The sequence below is a fragment of the Phyllobates terribilis genome, unplaced genomic scaffold, assembly GCF_046119375.1.
Source record: "Phyllobates terribilis strain yellow unplaced genomic scaffold, ASM4611937v1 Scaffold_1__5_contigs__length_1240528914, whole genome shotgun sequence".
In the NCBI taxonomy this organism is placed as follows: domain Eukaryota; kingdom Metazoa; phylum Chordata; class Amphibia; order Anura; family Dendrobatidae; genus Phyllobates; species Phyllobates terribilis.
This window is the reverse complement of record NW_027362761.1, coordinates 866,767,878-866,793,372: the sequence shown is the minus strand read 5'-3', so window position 1 is coordinate 866,793,372 and position 25,495 is coordinate 866,767,878. Positions and strand designations below refer to the sequence as shown.

Sequence of the window (25,495 nt, the reverse complement as noted above, 5' to 3'; positions counted from 1 at the left end):
CAGTTTACCCTAAATTCCTTCATCTAAATCATTGATAAAGGTTTTGAACAATACAGGTCCCAGGACGGAGCCCTGTGGTACCCCACTTGAGACATTCATCCAGCTGGATGTGAAGCCATTTACAACCACCCTTTGAGTCCGATCACTAAGCCAGTTATGAATCCACCTGCAAACGCCTCCTGATGGTTTGTGTAGACACTGATGCCATAGGTTTGATATAGTAAATCCCATTTCAAATATCACTTGCATTACAGAATGGGTCAATCGTAGAACCTGCGGCACGGCCAATTTTCCAATACGACAACGCCAGGCTGTATGTATCTAGTGTTCCTTTGAGCAGCCAGAATGGCCTAAACATGCTACCATGGCCCGCAGCGTCTCCAGACTTGTCTCTCATCGAGCACATCTGGGATGTCATTGGTTGGCAATGCAATGGAAGCTGGCAGCAGTGGATCTTGATGATTTACGTGTCCAAGTGCATGGCTGAACATTCCTCAGACAACCATTAATAACCTCATTTATAGCATGCCAAGCACATACTCTATACTGATTAAATAGAGATGTGCTCTAAGAAAAAGTGGCCGACCGGCTTAATAAACCAGATAACTAATGCTTCCAATATGACATGCCAAAGAGTTAGAGGGGGATGTACACACTTCAGTGTTTACAACATAGTGTTTGGCATGATGGCAGGAAAAACACTGCATAAAATACAAGTGCATTCGTCACCCATTTCTTTTCATTCATTTAAATAGGTGAAAACCGCTGCAAACACATTGAAAGTTGACAAAAAAAAAAAAAAGCAGCATGTGCATGAGATTTCAGAAATCCTCTCACTTTGCTGGTACAGTAAAACATTGAAGTTTATTTTCCCCATGGAAAAACACGTGTGAACAAACCCTAAGGATTGTTGCTCAGAACACTGAAATCTGGTGTGTTTTATGTTCTCTTGCTGCACTACTCTCCAGAATCCCATACTCCTACCCAACCCACATTTATATTTTAAGTTCCAAGCAAAATTAAATGTAGCTTCTATTAGAAAAGGGAGGGAATACATGCCAGTATACAACTATTCTGTATAATATAAATGGATTAGCATAAGATTTCACTAATATGAGTGTTGAGGCCATCTATGGTGTAGGGTCAGGAAAAGTGAACAACCTATAAACATTGATGACATATTAACCCATGCACTGTCCAGTAAAGGCTAGCACAAGCAGGGTCTAGGTAGGACTTCTTTTTTACTAGTGATTAGAAATACTATACCTTTAATTCCCCCTGAACATTTTTCAGTGTTTCACGCAAACGTGCGTTTTCCTCCTCTAGCATGCTACAATCACCAGATGGGGCAATTTTCTGCATCCTTTGCATCAAATCCAGATTTTTTGCTTTCTTTTCATGCAAGTCTGTTTTCAGAGTATTGAGGTACTGCATGGTGTCTTGCTTTGTTTTAGACTGAGCAATTATCTGTAAATAAAATACATGAGAATTTCTTTAAAACTTGGACTCAGTATTTGTTTTTAGCTATACAGTATTTCCCTCTCCATGACAAATTGCCAATATGTTTTATTAACAAATTCTGAAGTTGTCAGTGCAGTCTGAGCCAGTGCTGTGCAATTAGTTTCCTTGCCATGTAAAGCTGCTCTAGACCACATGTCTATGCTTCTCTATCCCAGGACATATTAGAAGGGAGAAGAGGTTACCTTGACCAAGAAAGCTGCTTTCTATAGCCAGCACCCCTCTCCATAAGGTCTCCATGTTCACACATGGCCATAACCTATGTAAGATGTCTGTCTTCTGTGCACTTGGGACACAGCGAATACAGATACAGCCCTAAATAAAATTTGGGGGTGGGGGAGAGGAGTTGTATGCCTGATGTAATAGATAAAAGTGCAATAACCTGTGAGCTTCAAAGAATGTTGTGGTACGTTAAAATTTCCTGCAAGTGGCCCTCCTCAATGGGGTCAATATCTTCCTCCCACTACTCGAGAAGTGCCGCATTTAGTACTTCCACATTGATCATAAATTATGCAAAATTTTGGCAAAAAAGCTAAATGATCTTTTGTACAGTGTTCGGTCTGTGATACATTATGTGTATATTGTGTCATAAGCCCCATTTAAATAAAGATTTATTCATTGGCGGTGGGAGGTAATAGATCAGGTATTTTATTTCATACAAAACTTTTTAAATTTGACATTTTCACCACCATTAAGAAGGATTGCTACTGTGTATGTGGTTGCCTACCCTTTTTGATTGTATGGGCTAGCACTGACGGTGCCTTTAGCAAGACAAGTATGCTCATCATGATGTGGCAACTTCCTAGCACTTAAGACTAGCATACTCATCACCATTCATTGGCAACTAGTTAACTTTAACAGCTTTCCAATTTGGAAGAAAGGAAGGGGAAAAAAAAAGCAAAAAAAACACGCAAATTCACCAAGAATTATAACTTATTTTTTAGTTCACAAAGCCAACATTTTTTATTTAGGGGACAGGTTTTAGTATTGATATTTGGGGTCGTAAGGTCATTACACTTTGGAGGTGAGGCATGCCAAAGCGTAGTAAGTGATTCTTATTGTCAGTCTATATCTCTAGCTCTCCATCCATCTCTCTATACCAGTTTCTACCTTAGAGCTTTTTTGTGTTGTATTAATCTTTTCCCCTTTCCAATTCAGATTCAGATTCAGCTTGTGACTAGTGTTGAGCATTCCGATAATGAAATATCGGGTATCGGCCGATATTCGCGGTATCGGAATTCCGATACTTAATTCCGATACTTTTGCAATATCGTATACCGGAATCGGAAGTTCCCATAATGCAATGAGCCATTTTCATTTTATTCAGCCAATGAGGATCCTAAGAAGTGTGGGCACATCCTGTTAGGCATGTAGGCATCTTAACGAATGGCATGGCTGTGATTGGCTGCTGAAATGATGTCATGATGCACTATAAAAGCCGCTGCCGCCATTTTGAGCTCACTCTGCTGTGAATTCAGTTAGGGATAGGACGCTGTTGTTCTGAGGGACAGTTTTAACTACCTATTTGCTCTATTCTGCTTTACCCAAGCTACTTTATAAATCGCTGTGCCTTGCAGTTCTCTATGCTGTTCACCGCTTTCTGCAAGGTCTCTGTGTGTAAGTGCAGCTCACCCTGTAGTGTGTGCTTCAGCCACGTCTGGTTGTAGTGCACTCAGTGTGTGTCACTGCCTCATACATTGTCCTTTTTTGCCAATTCATAATTTTTCCTGATTTCTCCTATTAGTGTGGTGGTTCCATCCGTATTCAGCTACATTGGTTCCAAACATACTATATAGGAGTAGATAGAGGAGCCTTTCTGCAGCATTGTGCCCTGCAGCCCCAGCCAGATTAGTATTAGCCTATTTTTTGTAGCCTCATCTATTGCATTGTAGGTTACCTTCCTACATTGTAATAGCTACAAAAAGTTTGTGATACTATTGGTATTACATCTTTAGGCACATCCAGTGTCTTTTTGTGACAAAAAAACCCTAAATAAAGTTCACCAAACACTCCACTTTACAGTTGTGTAGGCCACATTAGCTCATATTAAAGTCTAGTCCACACTTTATAAAATTAGTATTTCTTATACCTGTTAGCAGCTGTTCAGGAATAAGCACACTAAGCCCTTAGTACTTTTCTGCCTATCATTATCAGTCTACCAAGATGAAGAAGGCAGGGAGTAAGTCATGTGGTCGTGGGCGTGGAGTTTCTGCAGGGAGAGGACGTGGGGATTCTGTGCCTGCAGGGAGAGGATGTGGGGATTCTGTGCCTGCTGCGGGCACCAGTGACTCAGCATCCCCCAGTTTTACCAGGGAACAGTCCTTTATGCGCAGCTTTGTAGGAGCTAGCCGTACCCCACTGCTGCGGGAGGACCAAATTGAAGCCGTTGTCGGATGGATGGCAGCTAACGCATCGACTTCAATTAGTTCCAGATCCTCTCAGGTCCTGAGCACTGAAGAGCACCCATCTGTCTCTTCACCACCTGCCAAATTGCCCAGGCAGTCAGAGAGCCCTGGACAGGAGCCATCTCTACTTCTGTTCTCTGAATCTCTTGGCTTGGAAAGAGGGGGCCAGCCAAGCAGAATTCGAGAATTTGAAGAAGAGGTAGTATGCAGTGATGCGCAACCGTTTTGTCTCTCTGAATCTGAAGAGGCGGGTGGGCCAGTGCCTATGGTCAGCAGCACACCTCAGTACACATCTGATGATGAGACTCAGGTGCCACTTTCTGGTGCGTACTGTGCTGTCGAGACTACCCAGGAGAAGCAGTTGTTTGAAGAGGGTGGTGTAGATGATGAGGTCCTTGACCCATCATGGCGTGAGGGACAGGAAGGTGGTGGGAGCAGCTCTGAGGAAGAGATTCCCCGAACAGCCCAAAAAGGAGGGAGAGGGAGGGGGCAGACTTGGTTGCCTGTAGCCTCCACTTCGGCACCCATTAGGAGCATGGCTCTTCCAAAATCCAAAGCGGGAGCTCCCAAGACTTGCAGTGCCTGGTCCTTTTTTGACACAGTTGCAGATGACATTTGCTTTGTCAAATGCAAGCTGTGTAATCAGAAGGTGAAAAGAGGGAAAAGTGTCAGCAACCTCAATACCACAAATATGTGGAAACATGTGCGGACCAAGCACGTGGTGGAGTTACAAAAACACACTGAAGACCTAGGCCAACCCACAGCGCCATCTACCACCTCTTCAGCTCGTGTTGTAGCCTCTTCCTCCAGCTCACACACAGCTGGTTCGGCTTCCTCACAGGATCGCCAAGGAAGAATCTCTGGCACTGTTGTACAGAGACACAGTGTAATTCCACCCACAGCACCACTTTCCCAGTCATCCTCACACTCCCAGGCCAGTCTACAGCCATCGTTAGCACAGGCATGGGAGAAAAGGCGCCCATACTCGGCAAACCACCCCCGAGCACAGGCTCTGAATGTTGGCATTGCTAAACTACTGGCCCTTGAAATGCTATCATTCAGGCTGGTGGAGACTGACACATTCCGTAACTATATGGCATTGGCAGTCCCACAATACAACGTGCCCAGCCGCTTTTATTTCAGCAGGCAAGCCATCCCTGCCCTGCAACATCATGTGGAGGGAAAAATTAAACATGCGCTACAAAACGCCGTCAGTAGCAAGGTCCACCTACCTGACCACCGATGCGTGGACCAGTAAGCATGGACAGGGACGATACCTTTCTTTCACTGCCCATTGGGTAAATGTTGTGGAGCCGGGTACAGATCTTGAGAGTGGCGCTGTACGTGTTCTGCCAACTCCAAGGATTGCAGGAATCCAGTCTGTACACTGACTCCTCCTCATATTCCAATTCCTCTGAATCAGCGCTGCAGGAGCCGTCACGGTCTACCTCCACATCGACCCGTGAACTGATGACCGATATGAGCACAGCCGTGGCCAAAAGTCAACAGGCCGTATTAAAATTAATTTATTTGGGGAATCGAAGCCACACAGCGCAGGAGCTCTGGAATGCCATCAAGCAGCAAAGCGACGTGTGGTTTGTGCCAGCGAATCTCCAGCCAGGCATGGTAGTGTGTGACAATGGCCGAAATCTGGTGGTAGCTCCGGGCCTAGGCAACCTCACTCACATCCCATGTCTGGCACATGTGCTCAACTTGGTCGTGCAGAGTTTTTTGAGGGACTATCCGGATCTTGATGCACTACTTCACAAGGTCCGCATAGCGTGCGCTCACTTGCGGCGTTCCAGCAATGCAAGATCACGCATTGCAGCTCTGCAGCGCCGATTACGTCTTCCGGAACATCGCATCATATGTGACCTACCCACCAGGTGGAATTCAACGTTACATATGTTGGAGAGGTTGTGTGAGCAGCAGGCAGCAGTAATGGAGTACCAGCTGCAGCAGGCGCAAACAAGTCGCAGTGCGCGCCATTCACACTTCACCACCGAGTGGGCCTCTATGAAGGACATTTGCCACGTTTTGCGTGCCTTCGATTATTCCATGCGGATGGCGAGTGCAGATGATGCACTAGTCAGCATGACTATCCCCCTTATCTGCCTGCTTGAAAAAACACTGCAAGCACTAAGGGACGAGGTTTTGGAAGAGGTGGAGGATGAGGAGTCACAAATGCCATCTGCTTCTCTACAGTCTGCGCAACGTGGTTCCTCACAAAGGCCTAGGCAGGGGACACTTTGTGAGGAGGATAAGGAGGAGTCAATGGATGAGGAAGACATCTGTCCAGAGGAGGGAGGTACACAATGCTCTAGTAGTCAGTATCTAGAGCGAGGGTGGGGTGATGCAGAGCAGGCAGAGATCACGCCTCAAGCAGGGGACAGCGTTTCTTGGCCAGTTGGCAGTCTGCAGCACATGGTTGATTTCATGCTGCAGTGCCTGAGAAACGACCGCCGCATCGCCCACATTCTCAACACGGCTGATTATTGGGTGTCCACCCTCCTAGATCCTCGCTACCGGGACAACTTACAAAGCCTCATAACACCGTTGAACCGGGAGCGTAAAATGCGGGAGTACCAAGACGCACTGGTGCATTCCATCATGTTCTCCATTCCAACCGAGAGCAGTGCTGCTAGTGCTTTACAAAGCAGCTCAGTGCGTCGAGGCAGTGGAGGAAGCTCTGCACAAAGAGGGAGCAGAAGCAGCGCCTCAGCACAAAGCAAGACCAGTATGGCCGAAATGTGGCAAAGTTTTGTGTCCCCGCCGCCACAAATGTCTACACCATCACAGACGGCTCCAGTCAGCAGGAGGCAACGTTTCCGTTAGATGGTGACAGACTACATGTCTTGCCCTCTTAGTGTACTCCCAGACGGCTCTTTTCCCTTCAAGTTTTGGGTCTGTAAGCTGGATACATGGCCAGAGCTTAGTCAGTATGCATTGGAGGTGCTAGCTTGCCCTGCTGCTAGTGTATTATCGGAACGCGTCTTTAGTGCCGCAGGTGGTGTACTAACAGACCGTCGCATGCGACTATCCTCCGATAACATTGACCGGCTTACTTTTCTCAAAATGAACAAGGCCTGGATCTCTCATGAATTTGCCAGTCCTCTTCCAGAATAAATAATTGGTTGGCAACAGTATCCAGGTCTCCTGTTGTGTTCATGTTTCTACTACCTGAACTGTAATCCCTGAGCTCCAACACCGCCAGTTGGCGCTCGGAAGTGCCGTCTGCACAGTCAATTCTTGCTGCCGTGTTATTGGGGTTCAGTAACGTCAGCTGTTCCCCAGCTGTGTGTTCGGCAAATTCTCCTGCTCTGTCCACATTCACACTACTACAGATTTTAAAGTTGCTCCAATTACGCCTCTGGCTCCTCTGTTTTCAGTATTCTCCCTGGGTTCCAGCACCGCCAGCTGTTTCCTAGCAGTGTCTTTGGCACGGGTACTCCCTCCTGCCCAGCCTGGTTCCAGCACGCCAGCTGTTTCCGGGTAGTGTCAACGTCACTTTGCCTCCAATGCGTTGTCCTGTTGCGGTCGGGTTAGCCGACTCTATGGTGCCTGCAGTTTAGGTGATTCCTATGTGGGCTGCTGGATCTGGCAATTAAGGCTGGTTCCATAGTGCCAATAGGACAAGCACCCCCGGTAGGACTGTGGGTTTTGGTAACTGCGGCCGGCTCGCGGCCTTGAAACTTTTTTTTACATGGGTACCTTCTGCTACCCATCCGGGTTCCAGTACCGTCAGCTGGTTCTCGGCAGTGCCTTTGGATTAGGTGCCTCCTTCTCGGTATCCAAGTTCCACCAACGTCTGCTGGTCCTTGGTAGTGCTTTCTGGCACAGGTACCTCCTGCTTAGTAACCGAGTTCCAGTACCGTCAGCTGGTCTTCGGCAGTTCCATTGGCTCTTATACCTTCTGCTACCCATCCGGGTTCCAGTACCGTGCGCTGGTCCTCGGTAGTTCCTCAGCCTTCTTGTACCTTCTGCTACATTTCCAAGTTCAAGCTTTTTGAAATGGTTCTTGGTAATCACTCTGGATCTCCCTGACAAGGACCCTGAAGACGACGACCCTGAAGACCAACCCGAAGAAGACGACCCCGAAGACGAGGACCCTGAAGACCACCCCGAAGAAGACGAGGACCCTGAAGACCACCCCGAAGAAGATGAGGACCCAGAAGACCAACCCGAAGAAGACGAGGACCCCGAAGACTAGGACCCCCGAAGACGACGACCCTGAAGACCACCCCGAAGAAGACCAAGAAGATGACACTGAAGAAGTTGACCAAGAGGACAAAGAAGAGAAGACAAGCACCAAGATACAGAAGAACAAGAGACAGAAAACCAAGAAGCAGAAATACAAGAAGCTGCAGAACAAAAAGCGGAAGAAGATTAAGCATAAGACTAAAAATCAGAGCAAAAGATAATATCTAAATTATAAGCAGAAGATGACTAAGCAGTGTATGGGGGTGAGTCCGTTCCTCCTCGTGGTGCCCCTGGAAAAGACCTGCTGCTGCAGGCCAAACTGAACGCGGACAAATCCTGTTGTAAATCTTTTGTGACGGGCAGAACGAAAGGTGTAATGTCCAACCTTTTATAGATAACAACTACAGGAATGCCTGTCACAAATAAGAATATGATGAAGAAGAAGAATATGAAGAAGTAGAATATGAAGAATGTAAAAAAAAAGAATAATACGAAGAAGGTGAAGAAGAAGATGAAGAAGGTGAAGAAGAAGTGGATGAAAAAGATGCTGAGGATGATGAAGGAGAAAGTGTGGGAGAAGTAAAAAAGAAGGTGAAGAGCATGGAAGTAGTGAAACATAAATATCTGACAAAATATAAAAATACTTAACAGTCAATATTTCCGTAACTCAGAACGTCTTAAAAAAAAATATTAATTCCTGCTATTCCATTTGGGCTAAACCTCTATGCCTTTATTGTCTCCCCCACCTCCCCCAATACATTCTACATTATTCTTAGCTGTTTTCCTTCATGTAGAATTAACCTACAAGGAAAGAAAGGGTTTATTTTCATTCCGATATTTCTGTCCCATTGACTTGCATTGGTTTCCGGTATCGGAATCGGCGATATCCGATACTTTTTCGGTATCGGTTCGATCCGATATTTCCCGATATCGGAAGGTATCGCTCAACACTACTTGTGACTATGGGCAACAAAGAAAACAGTTTGGTCTGATCCACATTGTAGCCTCTCAAGTCTACACGGCAGGACCCCACCACATCAAGAGGGTCGCAGAGCGGCCAGTCATTGCCACCAACTCCAGCCCCGGGGGGGTGGGGTTCCTGGGCTCAACTTCCCTAGGGCACAGTATTACAACAGACTCCCTGAGCCTTCCTCTAAGGGACCCTCATCCCTCCCCCCATATGTGGGGCTCAGGTTTGTCTAGCTGGGAGTTCCCCTGGGCTCCCCCACTCTCAATCACCCCGTGCTTCACACCAAAAATTCCACGGTTTCAAAGTTCAGGATTCTCACTTCCAATTCACGGCACCCCCCTTAGGCCTAGCCTCTAGGCCCAGGGTCTTCACGAAAGTCATGGTGGCAGTCATGGCCCTTTTTCGTCCCAAGTGAATCCTAGTCATCTTTTACCTGGACGACCTTCTGATCAAGGTCCCGTCCCGAGAACTTGCAGCTGACTCTACACGCTTTCTCGCCTTGGCTGGCTCATCAACAGGGTGTAGTAGTCTCTGATCCCCACCCAATGCCTAGTTTTTCTGAGCACAATTTTCGATACTACCCGTGCGAGAGTTTTCCTCCATGAAGAAACTGTTTCCTCCTTTCTTCTTGCGATTCGCTCCCTCAGATGCCCATCGTCATGTCCACTTCGGGTCTGCATGAGCGTGCTGGGCATATTGATCGCCTCAATGGAAGCGATGCCTTTTGCGCAGTTCCACTCTCGCTCCCTTCAACGTGCACTCCCAACACGTGCCTTAACCTCCTTTCTCTGTCAGTAAGACAGTCCCTCACTTACCGTAGGAAGTCATTTCTCCCTTTAAATAGGCAGATCATCACGACAGACACCAGACTGCTTGAGTGGGGGGGGGGGGGGCAGTGTTTCATCAGTTAACAGTGCAGGGCCACTGGAAAGCTCAGGAGTCCTCACTTCCCATCAACATCCTGGAACTGAGAGACATCTATCTTGCTCTCCTGCACGGGCAGGATCTCCTAGTGGCAGGGCTGTCGAGTCTGAGTCGGTGTCCACTTTGGTGGAGTTGGAGTCCGTAAAAAATGGACCGACTAAACTCCTAAAAATATATAATAAATTGGGTACAGTAGTTCAATGCAGTTCGTGGGGAATATTTTTTTCATAAGAATTTGGGAAAGTTATGAAATGTCCTATTCCTGATCTAAGGGTTTAGACTTTTAGCTGAGATGAATCTGTGCTACAGTAAATTTGTCACTTGAACATGAGCCATGTATGAGGGAGTCAGTCGGAGTTGGTGTCATGGAAATTGAGGAGTCGGAGGTTTGGCTTACCGACTCCACAGCCCTGCCTAGTGGGCCGCCCGGCGCACATCCAGTCCGACAGTACCAAGGCCATCGCGTACATCAATCATCAGGGCGGAACTTGAAGCAGATCAGTCCTGTCCGAGGTCTCTCGTATTCTGGCGTGGGCAGAACAAAAAGTGCCAAAGATCGCAGCAGTACACATTCCTGGATTGGACTACTGGGCCGCCGTGTTTCTAAGCCACAAGGGCATCTCCTCAGGCAAGTGGTCCCTGAACCCATCGGTCTTAAGGCAGATCTGTCAAAAGGTGGGGCACACCCGACATTGACCAGATGGCATCCAGTGTGAACAACAAGGTCCTTCGTTTTGTTTTCAGGTCTGTCAACCCTCTCGCGATCGGCTACGATGCCCTGGTTCTTCTGTGGCCAGTTAAGCCTTGTGTATCCATTTCCACCCCTGCCAATGAACCCCAGGCTCATCAAGAAGATCAAAGCGGAAGGGGTACCATTCATCCTCATGGCTCCTGACTAGCCCAAGCCCAGAAGAGTTTGTTACACAGAAGTGGTTAACCTCATCGCAGATGCCCCATGGAAACTACCAGATCATCCAGACCTTCATTCCAGGGACCCCTCTTCCACCAGAATTCACCCTCCCTCAATTTAACTGCATGGCTGTTGAAGCAGCTGACCTAAGAGATGACAGTTTCTTCAGACCATGATTAAAGCAAGGAAGCCAGATTCCTCCCTTTTCGCGGGTGCAAAGACAACCCCCATGTCCTTCTCGCTTGCTTCATTTAGGTCTGTCTCTCAGCTCCCTTTAGGGTCAGGTCTCTGTACTTTCTATCCTAATTCAGAGGAATTCGGCTTCATGCTCCCAGGTCAAGACCTTCTTGCAGGGAGTCGCTTATTCGGCTCCTCCCCATTGTCCTTGTGTGGATACTTGGGACCTCAATCTGGTCCGGAACGCACTTCAAGATTCACCCCCCTTTGGGATATTTCTCTCTCCTGGAAGGTTGCCTTCCTCCTGGGGATCACCTCCATCAGGTGCGTCTCAGATCTAGCGGCCTCATCCTGCTGTTCATCCTTCCTTCTCCTCTATCAGGACACAGTAGTGAGAAACCTGTTCCCTACTTTCTCCCCAAGGTGGTCTTCTCCCTTCTACCTTAATGAGGACATCGTCCTATCATCCTTCTGTCCATCGACAGTGCATCCTTGGGAAGAGTCCCCGCACAAATTGGATCGGGTTAAAGCTCTACATCTCCATCTTTCCAGAACAGCATCTTTCAGACACTCAGATTCCTTGTTTGTGATTCCTGAGGGTGACAGCAGAGGGATTCCTCCCTCTATAGCCACCATCGCTCATTGGATCCTCTCTGCCATCCTGGAAGCGTATCAAGCACAAAATACACGGCCTCCATCTAGGGTTAAGGCCCACTCTATCCGTGCAGCGGGGGCTTCCTGGGCTGCTTGCCATCAAGCCTCTGCATTGCAGCTCTGCAAGGCTGCTAACTGTAGAACCTTGCAAAGGTATTTAAGAAAGACCAAAATCTATACCTATGCCTCGGCTAACGTGAGCTTGGGTATGAAGGTTTGGTTAGCGGTAGCTGCTCAGTATTAGATGGTTCTGAGTGTTCTTTTTTCCACCCTTGGGACTGCTTTAGGAAGTCCTATGGTCTCCTGTGTCCCCCAGTGAAGCGATAGATAAAAGAGGATTTTGGGTACCCACTGTAAAATTTCTCGGAAACTTCATTGGGAGACACTGCATCCTCCCTTGTTGTGCCTGTTTGAATTTGCTTCACTCGCTGCTTCTTCTACTGCTTTCTCACTAACGGATTAGCTTTGTGCCAGTTGGTGGCTGAATTCTGCTGCTGCGGAACTAACTTTTTCTGCCCAAATTCAGCCTCCCAGTGGCAGCAGCATACACCCACGATCTCCTGTGTACCCCAATGAAGGCTCTGAGGTGCCAAGCTTTGGTGATGTAGGACCCAAAGAAGCAGGCTGCAGCACGTATTGTGCCAAGAGTAGTTTTTAATGGGTCCAGGTTTTAGGAGAGGCCATTAGAGCCGTAGGGATTGGCTGTTCCAGTATCTCCAATTCCAGGATTTGGAACTGGCTATTTAAGGCAGCACACACAGCCTCATTGGGGGCTTTGTGTTGAAGGAGGAAAAATAATAATAATAAATAAAAAAAACTTAAATTGTGTTAGGGTTCGCTTCCACTTACGATGCAATGAGTGCAATCAGATATAAAAAAAAAAAAATAATAATAATCAGATTACACTCACCCCAATGTTACCCTATAGTGCAGCTCACACATCTGTGATTATTTTCTCATGCAGATACGGCATGCAAAAACAATCGCAGCATGCCGAGACTGCAACCGCAAGTCGGATCGCAAGCACCCATACAAGTCTATGGGTAGGTGTGAAACATCGCACTGCATACCCCCTCCCCCACAAATGCAGGGCAATTCCCGCCGACGCCAGCAACAGAGGAGATGGAGAAATTAAATTCTCAGCAGCTGTGCTGCGATCCTCAAATGCGAGAGGATCGGAGCACAGAGCACTGACACTCGGCTCACACTTGCAGCAGAGCAGGAGCCGAGGGTCATTAGCTTATCGCCTCCAATGCCATACGCTACTGTGTCTCCAGCTTTATATGGAGTCTGCTGGGGAGAGTCTTGCCTGTGCGTTAAAGAGGCGAGTCTGTGTCTGTTGAACAGAGGACTGTTTTATTTTCACCTTTGTGCCAAGGAAAGGCTGCTTCTTGTTTGTGAAGACTTGTGAGGAATCCCTACAAAATATATATATTTGGAAAGATAATTTTAGTAAAATTCAGATTTACCTTCAGTTTCTTGGTTAAATTCTGAATTACTCCAGTAATCCGCCTGTTCTCTTGAAGTACGCCGTCGTTGAGCTTTTTGGTATCAAAATGTAAGCCTTGGAATTCACTTAGCCATTCAATAAATTCTTCTTTGCATTTCAGTTCTTGTTTAAGCTCATTTTCCATACCGTTTAGAAGCACCTTGACTTCAGAAAAGCCATCTTCAACATTCTAGACATGGAAATAATTAACTATTAAATATCCCAACGTGGCCAAGCGAAAATTGTAAAACGTTGTCAAGTGGCATACGCACCTTTATCACATCGTCTTTCTTATATATCAGTTCAGTTATAAATTCAATTTCGCAGTCCTTGAGCTCCTCCGCCAAAGTATCTGACCATTTTGAGCCACTTTGTTCAAGCGATTGGAACTGTAGAAGAAGCTGATCATTTTTCTTTTGCAGAACACATAATTCATTCTCAAAGTCTTTGACTGAACTGTAATGTGTTTCCTCGACAGCGGCGTTCTTATATAGACCCTACGGGAAAGAAATAAAAAAAAAGTTACCAAAAAACAATCTTTAGGCCAACTTTATTTAGCTGATCAGTGTGTAACCTACATATTCCAGCAGTGTAAAAGCTGGATGTGACTTTATAGAACCTACTATCTGGACTGCCTGTGAATAATGCACAAATAAAAGACTTTTCCCCAGGGAATTTTGCCCAAAACACTCCATATCTGTGTTGGCTGAATCTCTTCAAGGAAAATCCGTATCTCCCGAGACTGGCATAACACAACCCATACCTCCCGAGACTGGCATAGCACAACCCTTAAATCATTGCAGACCAGAACTATACCTTAAACTTATTGAGCAGCATTTGCATTTGAGAATTTAGCTTGACATGTTCAGTTTGTAGATTTCCAAACGTCCTAGAGGAAGTTGATGAGAGGGATTCTTTTATAGCGCTCATGGATTGATTTTGAGTTTGGGTCATACTTTGGAGTTCGCAAGAGAGGTTACTCAGTGAGCTGTGATGATCTGAATAAACTGTGTAAATTTTACCCATGAGATCCTTAAAAAAAAGAAAAATAAATTAGAGATAAAATTGTCACATTTAATTCAGCCAACTCACAGCAAGTAATGTCTTACAACCTGACCAGTTCTATTACCTTCCACTCTTGATTCTTTCCTTCCAGAATTTCAGTACGCTCAGCTAGTTCATCCTCTTCTTGCACAGGCTCATTTTGCATTTGATGCAGAGCTCTGACTTTTTTCTCCAGGACATCCACCTCTTCTAACAAGTCAAAGTTCTTCCTCTGCTCTGCTTCCACCTTCTGGATTAAAAGCATTAAACATTCAGCACAAGAAACACAATCCAACATTATAGATTACATGTGGTCATTCTAACAAATCTCAGTAACTTAGGAATCACTGTCCTGAAAACATATACAATTTAAAAACAAACCTATAATGGGGTATTCCAACCTGAAGAAATGGTGGCACACTGTTATTGTATGCAATTGCTATATGATCATGAGAGTGAAGTCTCTGGGAAACCCAACAATCTCAAATATGAAGAAGCCACAATGCAGATTCAACACTGGGGGCTCCTTCAGTCTTTGCCTGCAGAGCAGCGCCCTGGTCACCCTGTGCAGGGAAAACGCACCACTGAAGTCTCATCTTCCCCAGGATCAGCAAGATCCCAGACGTTGTACTTCCCTAAATAATAAAGTGATATGACATACTGATAGGATGTCCTGAGTATATTAGATGAAACACCTGCTTAAAGGCATAAAAATTAAAGTGTACCTGTCGTGTTATACATTCAGTCCGCTCTATAGACAGCATGGTATGAAGCGGAGCAGAATGATATATAGGTTTGTAGGAAAAGATTCAGTATAACTCGCATTTAATTCATTTAAATCCCTGGTGTTTGTAGGGATGAGTCCAATGGGCGGTCCTATTCAGTGATTGACAGTCTTCCCTGTATGACTGTACATGCAGAGTTTGCTGTCAATCACTGAATAGGACCGCCCATTGGACGCCATCCCTACAAACACCAGGGATTTCAATGAATAAAATGCAAGGTTTACTGAAACTTTCCACACAAAAATGCTGAATCATTCCTCCAGTTCCTCCAATTCTATAGCATCTTCAACATGTCAGGTTCCTTGTGTTAGATTACCTCATGCAGTTGCTGTATTTGCTCTTGCAAAGAAGAGATTTCCTGTAACCTTTCTTTTACTTCATTGACCTTCTCAAGTAGATGCGCATGGCTCTCATCACGCTCCTTTGTCACAGTTTGGAGTTTTGTCTGAGAGGTTATCAATTCATCTTGTACCTGTGCAACCTAACAACAATCAAGAGTTAACATTGCGTCTTTACACCTGAGAAACTGGGATTTTAGAGGAAAAGGCACGAGAGTCAGTTTAACCATGTGGTATAGCCTCCCTCAATTCACAAAAGTCTTCATTTCTTTCCTCTCTACATTGCAGAAATTGTGCACGAACTCAACCACATAAGGTCATGTTTACATAGTTTTAAAATGAGTGCGTTTGTAAAGGAACACACTATTAGCATGTGGACTTATGGAAATGTAATTTAGGGGTTTCTTATATTCAAAAAAGCTACTACAAGCAAAACACAGAAATAGGTCAAAGCAAAGACTTAAGGAGGACCCAATTTGTATCATCTCCCTCTGCACATTACCACAGATGTCTCTGGGGGGCGTGTACTTCTTCCACTGCTTGATGTTGACCAATCGTAATCAGGCAGTGTTGTGCAGGGGAGAAAAGAACACGCCCTCAGAGACAAATCTCTGGTAACGCCAAGTTGAACTATAACAAATTATAACCTGAAAACTTTACAAGACTATCTCCGCAATGGAGAGGAGAATTAAAAAATAAAATCTAAGTTTTAGTCAGCTCTGCAGCCACTATGCCAAGATGTGGCCAGTTTAACATGCTCAAGCTGGTGAATGGTCCTCTTTAAGAGTGGGCACTCAATGGGGGATACCTCAACCCAGCAACTGTTTGTTTGTATTTTAAAAAAAAGCTACATTTAAATTTCAACATTTCAAATTTAAAAATGTGTAAAATTTTGATAACTTATATCTAGTAGGTTCACTTAATTTCCATATACAACCAGTGAACTTTTCAATTTAATTCATAAAAGTGAATAAATAACATTGCATATTTAGTCCATTTATGGTAGATGATCATTTTCTACTACTGAGGTAGTAACTTGGATGGCTGGTATACTTACTGCTTTTTCTTGATCTTGCAAGCTGCCATATATATTTTCCTTTTCACTTCGCACTCTCTGGAGCAACTGCTGGAACTGCTCCTGTTCTTGGCGAAGAGACGCCACGTCCAGTTCACACCGCTGCAGCTGCTCGAGTACTGCAACGTTATCAGCCTTCATTTGTTTGGTGGAGGCCTCACTGAGATGCATCTTCTCTTGCAGTTGTTGGAGCTCAGTTTCCAGCTCATTTAATTGGTTAGTCTTCCTAACTTGTTCATCGGTTAAGAGGTTACGCTCATGTCTTAGCTGCTGCATTTCCGCTCTTAATTTCTCAGCCTGATATTTTAACAGAACAAGAAAGTCAGATTTCAGAGAAAAAAAAAATCCATGACAGTACATTTTGGAATACTGCGTTAAAGAAGAGCCAAGGAAATACCACGAGATTTAAAAGGAGGACTTAGCTCCGCTAATAAACACCGGTGGGATCTCAGTACCTGGGACCCCAAAAGCTTATCTGTTTCTGGAAAACTGCAGAAGTTTCACTAAATCTAGTGAGAAAATTACGATCATACTACTAAGAGAGGGATTTTGGTACTCACCGTAAAATCTCTATCTTGGAGCATTCATTGGGGGGACACAGGACCATGGGTGTATGCTGTTGTCGATAGGAGGTTGACACTAGTCAAAAAAAAGAAAAAAAGCTCCTCCTCCGCAGTATACACCCGCCTACAGGCACCAAGCTCACCAGTTAGTGGCTAAAGCAATAGGAGGAACTTAAAACAATTAACTATGCAATGCCCAACGGGGCACAACCGTGAAAACTAAATTAGATGCCCAACAGGGCCCACTGTACCTATGCCCAAAATCAGGGAGGGTGCTGTGTCCCCCAATGAAGGCTCCAAGAAAGAGATTTTACGATGAGTACCAAAAATCCCTCTTTCTTTATCGCTTCATTGGGGGACACAGGACCATGGGACGTCCAAAAGCAGTCCCTAGGGTGGGAGAACAAAAAAGACTAGGTCTGACGGCAGGCAACCACTGCCTGCAGAACCTTCCATCCAAGACTGGCATCAGCCGATGAATAAGTGTGGACCTTGTAAAACCTTGAAAACGTGTGGAGTGAAGACCATGTTGGGGCCTTACAGATCTGAGAAGCTGAAGCCTGATGGCGAACAGCCCAAGAGGTCCCCACCGCCCGGGTGGAGTGAGCCCTTACCCCCGGTGGGGGAGATTTGTCCGAGACGCGATATGCCTCCAAAGTGGTCGAACGTATCCAACTGGCGATGGTTGACTTGGAAGCAGGGAGACCCTTGCGACACCCCTCAGGAATGACAAACAGGGCGTCCGAACGCCGAAGGAAAGCCGTTCTAGAAAGGTACACACGTAGAGCTCTGACCAGATCTAGTTTGTGCAGGGATTTCTCCCGAGGGTGCACTGGGGCTGGGCAGAAGGAAGGCAAAACAATGTCCTCATTGATGTGGAAAGAGGAGACTACTTTTGGCAAAAAGGAAGGCACTGGCCTGAGCACTACCTTGTCTTGATGGAAGACCAGAAAAGGAGATCGACAAGAGAGGGCTGCGAGATCTGCAACCCTCCTAATAGAGGTAACAGCCACCAGAAAAGCCACCTTCCAGGAGAGAAGAGAGGCTGAGATGTCCTGAATGGGTTCAAATGGGGGCTGTTGAAGGACGCTCAGGACCATATTAAGGTCCCATGGATCCACCGGGGGGCGATAAGGCGGCGCCAGGTGAGCCACCCCTTGCAGAAACGTCTTGACCTGAGGACGGAAAACCAAGTTACGTTGGAATAGAATGGACAAGGCCGAAACTTGGCCTTTGAGAGTGCTTAGAGAGAGTCCCGCCTCCAGGCCAGACTGAAGGAAGGCCAAAATGACCGGTAGCGAAAAGGACATGGGAGCTAGCTGATCCTTCTCGCAGTGACGAAAAAAGGCTCTCCAGGTTCTGTGGTATATGCGCAAGGTTGCGGGTTTCCTGGCACTAATTAGGGTCTGGATGACGTTGTCCGCAAAACCCGCCTTCCTCAACACTGAGGCCTCAACGGCCATGCCATTAAATTCAGAGAACGAGAACTCTGATGAAGAATAGGTCCCTGAGAGAGGAGGTCCGGACGGTCCGGTAGTCTCCAGGGGGAGTCGACGAGCAGGTTTACTAGATCTGCGTACCAGACGCGTCTGGGCCAATCCGGGGCTATTAGAATTACCGGTACTCCCTCTGTCTTGATCTTTTTGACGACCCGAGGGATCAATGGTAGAGGGGGAAAAAGATAGGGCAGCTGGAACTGAGACCATGAAATGATCGGGGATCGCGGGACCGGGCTATGAAGGATGGAACCTTGTGCTTTAACCGAGACGCCATGAGGTCGACGTCCGGCGTGCCCCATCGTAAGCATATCTGATGGAACACATCGGGATGGAGAGACCATTCTCCTGAGGCAAGGCCCTGCTGACTGAGGAAGTCGGCCGCCCAATTGTCGACCCCCGGAATGTGGACTGCTGAGATTGCCGGAACAGTGTTCTCGGCCCAAACTAGCACTCTTGTCACCTCTTTCAAGACGGACTTGTTGCGCGTTCTTCCCTGACGGTTTATGTACGCCACCGCCGTGGCGTTGTCAGATTGTACGCGGACTGGGAACCCTGCAAGAATGTCCTGCCAGTGATGCAACGCCAGGTAAATTGCCCTTATCTCCTATATATTGATCGGTAGGGAGGCTTCGTGGAGACTCCAACAGCCCTGCGCTGTGTGGTGGAGGAAGATTGCCCCCCAATCGATGAGGCTGGCATCGGTCATGACCACTTGCCAGCGAAGCGGTAGGAATGACCTCCCGGGTCTGAAGGAAGAAGGACGAGTCCACCATATTAATGACCTTCTCACATGAAGAGGTAACGGGTTCTTATCCCATGCCGACAGAAGGGCCAGTTGAAGAGGCCGGGTATGGAACTGGGCAAACGAGACTGCTTCCATAGCTGCCACCATTTTTCCCAAGACACTCATGCACAGGCGAAGACGGTGTGGACTTGGGTCAGAGAGAAGGTGAATCTCCCGACAGAGAGAGTTTATCTTCTCCCTCGGGAGAAGGACCCGGGCATGGGTCGTGTCGAACTGCATCCCTAGAAAGGTTAAGCACTGAGATGGGACCAGGGAGGATTTGTCTGTGTTGATCAGCCAGCCTAACCGAGAAAGCGTGTTCAGGGTGATCTGGAGACTGTGGAGGCAGTCCCTGAACGTGGGACCCTTGATCATTAGGTCTTCGAGGTAGGGGATAATTACAATCCCCCTGGCTCGTAGAATAGCCATGACCGTCGCCATTACGTTTGTGAAAACCCTCGGGGCAGAGGCAAGCCCGAAGGGGAGAGAAGTGAACTGGTAATGTGCGTTCTGGAAGGCAAATCGAAGGAACTTCTGATGTGGTGCGCAGATTGGGATATGAAGATACGCATCCTGAATGTCCACTGAACATAGATATTCCCCGGCCTCCATCGAGGCGATTACCGACCTGAGGGACTCCATTCTGAAGTGCCGTACGCGTACCTGACGGTTTAGTTATTTGAGGTCTAGGATCAGACGTAGTGAGCCGTCCTTTTTTGGAACGACGAAAAGATTTGAGTAGAAACCCGAACACCTTTCTTGAAGGGGGACAGGAACTATAACTCCTGAGCGCAGAAGGGAGGCAATGGCCTGAAGGAAAACGGGAAGTAGAGATGGATGCGGGTGGCGGAACCTGAGAAATCGTGTTCCTGGTATGGCGTTGAACTCGATCTTGTAGCCTGAGGTCACTATCTCCTTGACCCAGGCATCCTCTATTGCCGATACCCAAGGGTCTCGGAACAGAAGTAGACGGCCGCCCACCCTGGGAGAAATCCCAGGTGGGAGTGACCCGTCATGCTGAGGAAAATCTGTTGGATCGTGATCGGGATCCAGAGGGCTTGGAAGAGCGACCCTTTGCGCGGCAGTTGGGAGTGGGCCTAAAGGTAGGCTTACGTTTGTCCTGCTGTGCTGGGGTACGGTCCTGTTGAGAGGAGGGTCCTGGTTGAGCGAACCGACGAAAGGACCGGAACTGAAGGGAACGTTTTCTAGGAAAAGGGCGATTAGGTCTCGGCTGAGGAAGGCAACTGCTCTTGCCCCCAGTGGCATCAGAGATGATCTGGTCTAATTTAGACCCAAACAGTCTGGAGCCCTGAAAAGGGAGATTTGTTAGTGATTTCTTGGAGGCCGGGTCGGCGTTCCAAGACTTTAGCCAAAGAATCCTACGTATAGCGATGATATTGCTGGAGACGCGGGCTGAACAGGTAGCGGCGTCAAGGGACGCCGTGAGGAGATATTTCTCTGCGTGGGCGATCTGATTCGCTAGGTCAGCCAGATAGTCTGGGGAAGCCCCGGTGAGGATGCCCTGCCTAAGCTGTTTGGCCCATGCGGAGACTGCTTTTGATACCCAAGTTGAGGTGAAGGAAGGACAAAAGGAGGTGCCAGCAGCCTCGAAGGCTGACTTAGCCAAGGCCTCAACCTGTCTATCCATAGTGTCCTTGAGGGAAGAACCGTCTGGAAGGGACACTACCGTCTTAGCCGAGAGACAGGAGGATCCACAGAAGGGGACTTCGTCCATCTGCTGACGAGGTCGTGATTAAAGGGGTATAGTATATCTAACTGTTTCTTTGCAGTGAAGCGCTTCTCTGGATGCTTCCATTGTTTATGAAAGACACCATCAAATTCTGAATGGTTAGAAAAGGTGCGTGCCGGGCGCTTGATTCTCTTGAAGAAAACGGAGTAGTCCTGAGAAGGGCTCTCGTCCTCTTTAACATGCAGAGTTTGATTGACGGCCGACATAAGGCTGTCAACCATGTCCTGGACAATAGAATATTGGTCCGTGTCGGGTCCAGAGTCAGAATCTGATGCAGTGTCTGATCCCGGAGCGACCTCTGGGGAAGAGGTGTGAGATGCAGGGAGCAATTTGGAGTCTGGAGAGCTGGAGGATGAGCTTGTGTGAGTCCGTGCCCTCGGTCTGCCCTTAGAAGGAGGGGGCAGGGGTGCCTGCGAATCGTCCGTTGGAACGTTCGGAGCACTGGTGGCCGTGGATAGCATGGGCAAGTGTTCTAGGACCTGCACCAGAGATTGAGATACCTTGGTGAGGTCAGAGACAGACTGGGACATAGCAACAGCCCACTCCGGAGGAGGGAGAGTTACCTCGTCCTGGGCGGCAGGGGGATCTTGGGGAGCCAGCATGGTGGGAGGCTTGCAGGTCGAGCAGAAAGCCATTGTCAGACCCGCAGGCCACTTAGTACTGCAAAGAACACAGGCGTAGTATGTGACTGTGTGAGTGGGACGGACAGAAAGCTCCCTGGGTTTGGTCATATGTGCCTAACCAGGAATACTGCAGAGGAGGGAGCCTGTGGTGTGTGGAGGTGCCAGAGTAGGGCCTACCCGGTCTGGAATGGGCACGGTCCCGGAGCCGCAGAGACAGGAGCAGGGCTGCGGTGATGAGACAGTCAGACAGAATGATGCTGCCGGAGCCAGACAGAGCCGCGTAGAGGGGCGGAGCCGGAGCAGAGCATGCTGCCCTGAGCAAGCTAGGGGAGCCAAAGCTCCAATAGGCAGAAGGGATGGGGGCGGGCTTAAGAAGTCGGCCGCTGATAGGCCCCCGGGATAAAAGTGGGATGATAATGCCCCGTCTCATGCTGCACATAACACATCTGCATCTCTGGCTGCTATGGGCATAAAAGGGGACAAACTTATGGTGTGGCACCCATGCTCCCCTGACCTCAACCCCATTGAGAACCTCTGGAGCATCATCAAAAGGAGTGTCTATGATGGCGGGAGGCAGTTCACATCTAAGCAACAGCTCTGGGAGGGTATTCTGTCCTCATGCAAAACAATTGGAAGCAGAAACCATCCAAAACCTGACAAATTCAATGGACGAGAGAGTTCAGAAGCTCCTGTCGAACAAGCGGTCCTATGTGAAAATGTAACATCACCTAGAATAAAGTTTTGAGTTGAAAACTGTTTGATTTCAGTTTGTAATAACCTGCTAATGCTTATAATTTCAAAAATGACCATTTTTTTGTTCTTTATTAAAATGAAAAGGCTGAAAACTCTGCTGTGCATAATAATTTGGAACATGCATTTTGAGTGCAGTTTGAGTTTTTTATTTTTTTTTCAAAATATACTGTTATCATAGGCAGTTTGTACAAAAACCTCTCAATTGTACTCTAATAGTTATTTGACTGGAAAATTACAATGACTGCAATTCATATAGGTAATTTGGGAAAATCTGAGAAAATATTATTTGCATAATAATTTGGAACACAGTGTAGAGGCCTTCAATTCTGGCAACTAAATCACTAAAGTCTATTCTAAATGAGGGGCTTCGGTGCAGCCTTGGCGTGGCCAATTATTCAGTGCACTATTACACCCCTTTAAATTTGCATACAGAGCACTTAATCATATCTTGGCAGCATTCAAGTGAACGTTACATTATCTCAGCGAGTGGCTCCGCACCTCCGCTCATTGTCATTGCCGCCTCCACTCTATACTGTATTGCAGACAGGGGTTATGCTAACACTAAGTGCGTCTCCTGCAGGGTCTGTGTGGAGGTGCAGAGCCGCTGACTGAGTTTGGGAACGCTCCCTTGAGCGCTGTCAATCAAGATATGACCAAGTGCTCTGAATGCAAATTGAGGCGGATGTAAGTGTACCCGGCCCTTAGGCACTCCAAGAGCTCATATCAAGGTACATATGTTTGTTTTTTTCTCTTCTTCTGGCAACTAAAACTTCATTCAATGCTGACCTTGTCAGGGAGGCCGACATCATGTAGTGCTCAAGAAAATGGTGTAAACAGGACAGTCTCTGTAAAGAAAGTTATCCCCTTTTCCCTTGTGTCCAAATTGCACAGTTCTATGAAACATACCTCCTCCTCCAGCTTTTGTCTGGAATTCTGCAGTTCATCCCTTTCGTGTGTAATACTTTCCATCTCTGCGGTGAGGTCAAGTATTTTCTGAGAAGATGCTGCTTTTTCTTTCTCAGCTTCTTTCAAGACAAACTCCTTGCTCTTCAAAGCCTCCACAACCTGCTCCAATTCAGTAGTCAGATTTTGTTTGGCCAGGTCAAAAACACATCTGTCTTCAGCAGCTTTGTCCAAGATCTGAATCTTCTCTTGCAATTCCCCCTCTAGCAAAGAGGACTTTGTGGAGATGAAAGAAAAAAAAAATGAGCAAGCACATCCCTGCAAATATGGCGGCTACTCTGTGATTTACGGTGGGGAATTCATACCTTTTCTTCAAGCAATGGAATCTCATTTTTCAGCTTTTCCACTCTCTGTCTCTGCTGCTGAAGCTCATCTTGAGCCTTTTGAAGCTCATCTTCAGCCTCTTGAAGCTCATCTTGAGCCTTTTGAAGCTCATCTTGGATTTCTGTTGACTAAAGAGTGAAAAATGCCATTAAACATCATTCCTATAAACGGGAGGAAACAGTCAGACACTCTTAAAATCAAGCTATCTACACTGAGAGTGGTGAGATCAGTTGCCCCTGTAATCTCCCCTGAGTCTAAGCAGGGCACTTCATTGATTCAGTGACTCGATTGGTTACAGGTATAGTCCAGATTTATGTAATTCTGAGGATTATGTAGATTTCTGCCTATAGACACCTATACGCCCAAATGGCTTGTATAAACTAAACATATATGCTAAAGAGAAAAAAAAAAAAAAGCATTGACAGCACATCCAAAAAAATTATACATTGATCTAATGCTGCTAGGCAAAAATATACATTACTGAACATGAGGTTCTTAGTTTAACATTCTGATCAGACTGTATGAAGCCCACTGCCACGTCACAGCGAACCTTAGTGGGTCCTAAATGTTATTGCCTTAAGGGAGTGGCGTCGTGAGATAATGCACCAGCACCGTGAACTGTCATGAACTGTTTTTTTTGAGACTTGCGTTCTAAAAAATACCACACCAGGCGAGCACATATAGAATTTACTTAAAGAAGCACTCCTCCTCCCATCAAAGTTTTTATCCTCTTAATATATTGCAATCATCACATTATATAGCACTGGATACTTACAATTGCTCATTAGCCTTTCTACCCAGCTAATTCTTTTCTTTGCTCTATGTAGAAACAGGAAGTCTCTTGTCCCTGCATTTATCATTTTCCCCTTCAACTCCTGAAACAGCAGCTCCTTCCTCCTCCCTGCTGGGGACTTTGCATTTACTTATGACTCATGCAGGGAAAATGGACCTCCTGTTTCTACATGGAAGGATTCAGCTAATCAGTTTTTAATCATGTTGTTATCTCAGACTAATGGAAAACAGAAGAATTAGCGGAGTAGAAAGGTAAAATGAGCAATTGTAAGTACACAGTGCTATATAATATGATGATTGCAATATATTAAAGAGGATAATAAAGTATATGGAAGTGCTTCTTTAAAAATAAAAAAGGCAGTGATGAATTGAGGCCCATGTTTTCATGCAAAACTGAATTAAGGCACCCTTGGAAGTAAAGTGTGAGGTTGCATTTTCAGGGTGTTTCAGGAGATATTAGTGTGGTGGAATAATTTGATTTTATTCTACAATTCAGGGGGACGGAGAGTTATGCCAAAAGTGTGACAATTGTACTGGTAGCAAAAGGGTTAATGTAACATTGCAAAAAGCTTTACTAGTTTCATTTTTGTCCATTACCAGTTTTTGCAACTCCTCATTTGTCAGCCGCATTTGGTTCCACTTCTCGGACGCAGCTTTCAGTTGAGCAGTGAGGTCATGTATTTTTTGGCCAGCTTCAGATCCCTCTTTTTCAGACTTGTCCAGAGCTAATTTATTGGTCTCGATTTCATTGTGAAGATCTTTCAGTTCTAATTGCAGTTTCTCCTTTGACAGCACAATAATCTCTCGCTCACTAATGGCTTCCTTCAAAAGCAAAATGGTTTCCTGCAATTGGTTCTCAACTGAAGACGACTGGTAGAGGGGAAAAAAGTAAGAAGACAAAAGAGGTTGTATCATCTGCGGAATATGAACCGAGAATGTAGTATTGATATAAACA

At 46.4% G+C, this 25,495-nt stretch overlaps 1 protein-coding gene across 8 annotated transcripts in view; it reads right to left on the bottom strand.

Moving 5' to 3' along the window:
* LOC141153971 (uncharacterized) overlaps positions 1–25,495 on the bottom strand; it is an 86,244-nt gene that overhangs the window by 8,451 nt on the left and 52,298 nt on the right. For 7 of the 8 annotated variants that reach the window (XM_073639350.1, XM_073639314.1, XM_073639360.1 and 4 more), the window contains 10 exons: positions 25,138–25,410; positions 23,730–23,876; positions 23,368–23,640; positions 16,472–16,786; positions 15,393–15,557; positions 14,377–14,541; positions 14,064–14,279; positions 13,520–13,744; positions 13,228–13,437; positions 1,267–1,467 (listed from right to left, as the gene is read on the bottom strand). In XM_073639350.1, coding sequence (XP_073495451.1) covers positions 1,267–1,467; positions 13,228–13,437; positions 13,520–13,744; positions 14,064–14,279; positions 14,377–14,541; positions 15,393–15,557; positions 16,472–16,786; positions 23,368–23,640; positions 23,730–23,876; positions 25,138–25,410 — 2,190 coding nt within the window. The remainder of the gene's footprint in view (positions 1–1,266; positions 1,468–13,227; positions 13,438–13,519; positions 13,745–14,063; positions 14,280–14,376; positions 14,542–15,392; positions 15,558–16,471; positions 16,787–23,367; positions 23,641–23,729; positions 23,877–25,137; positions 25,411–25,495) is intronic. The other variant, XM_073639369.1, reaches the window with a different exon arrangement.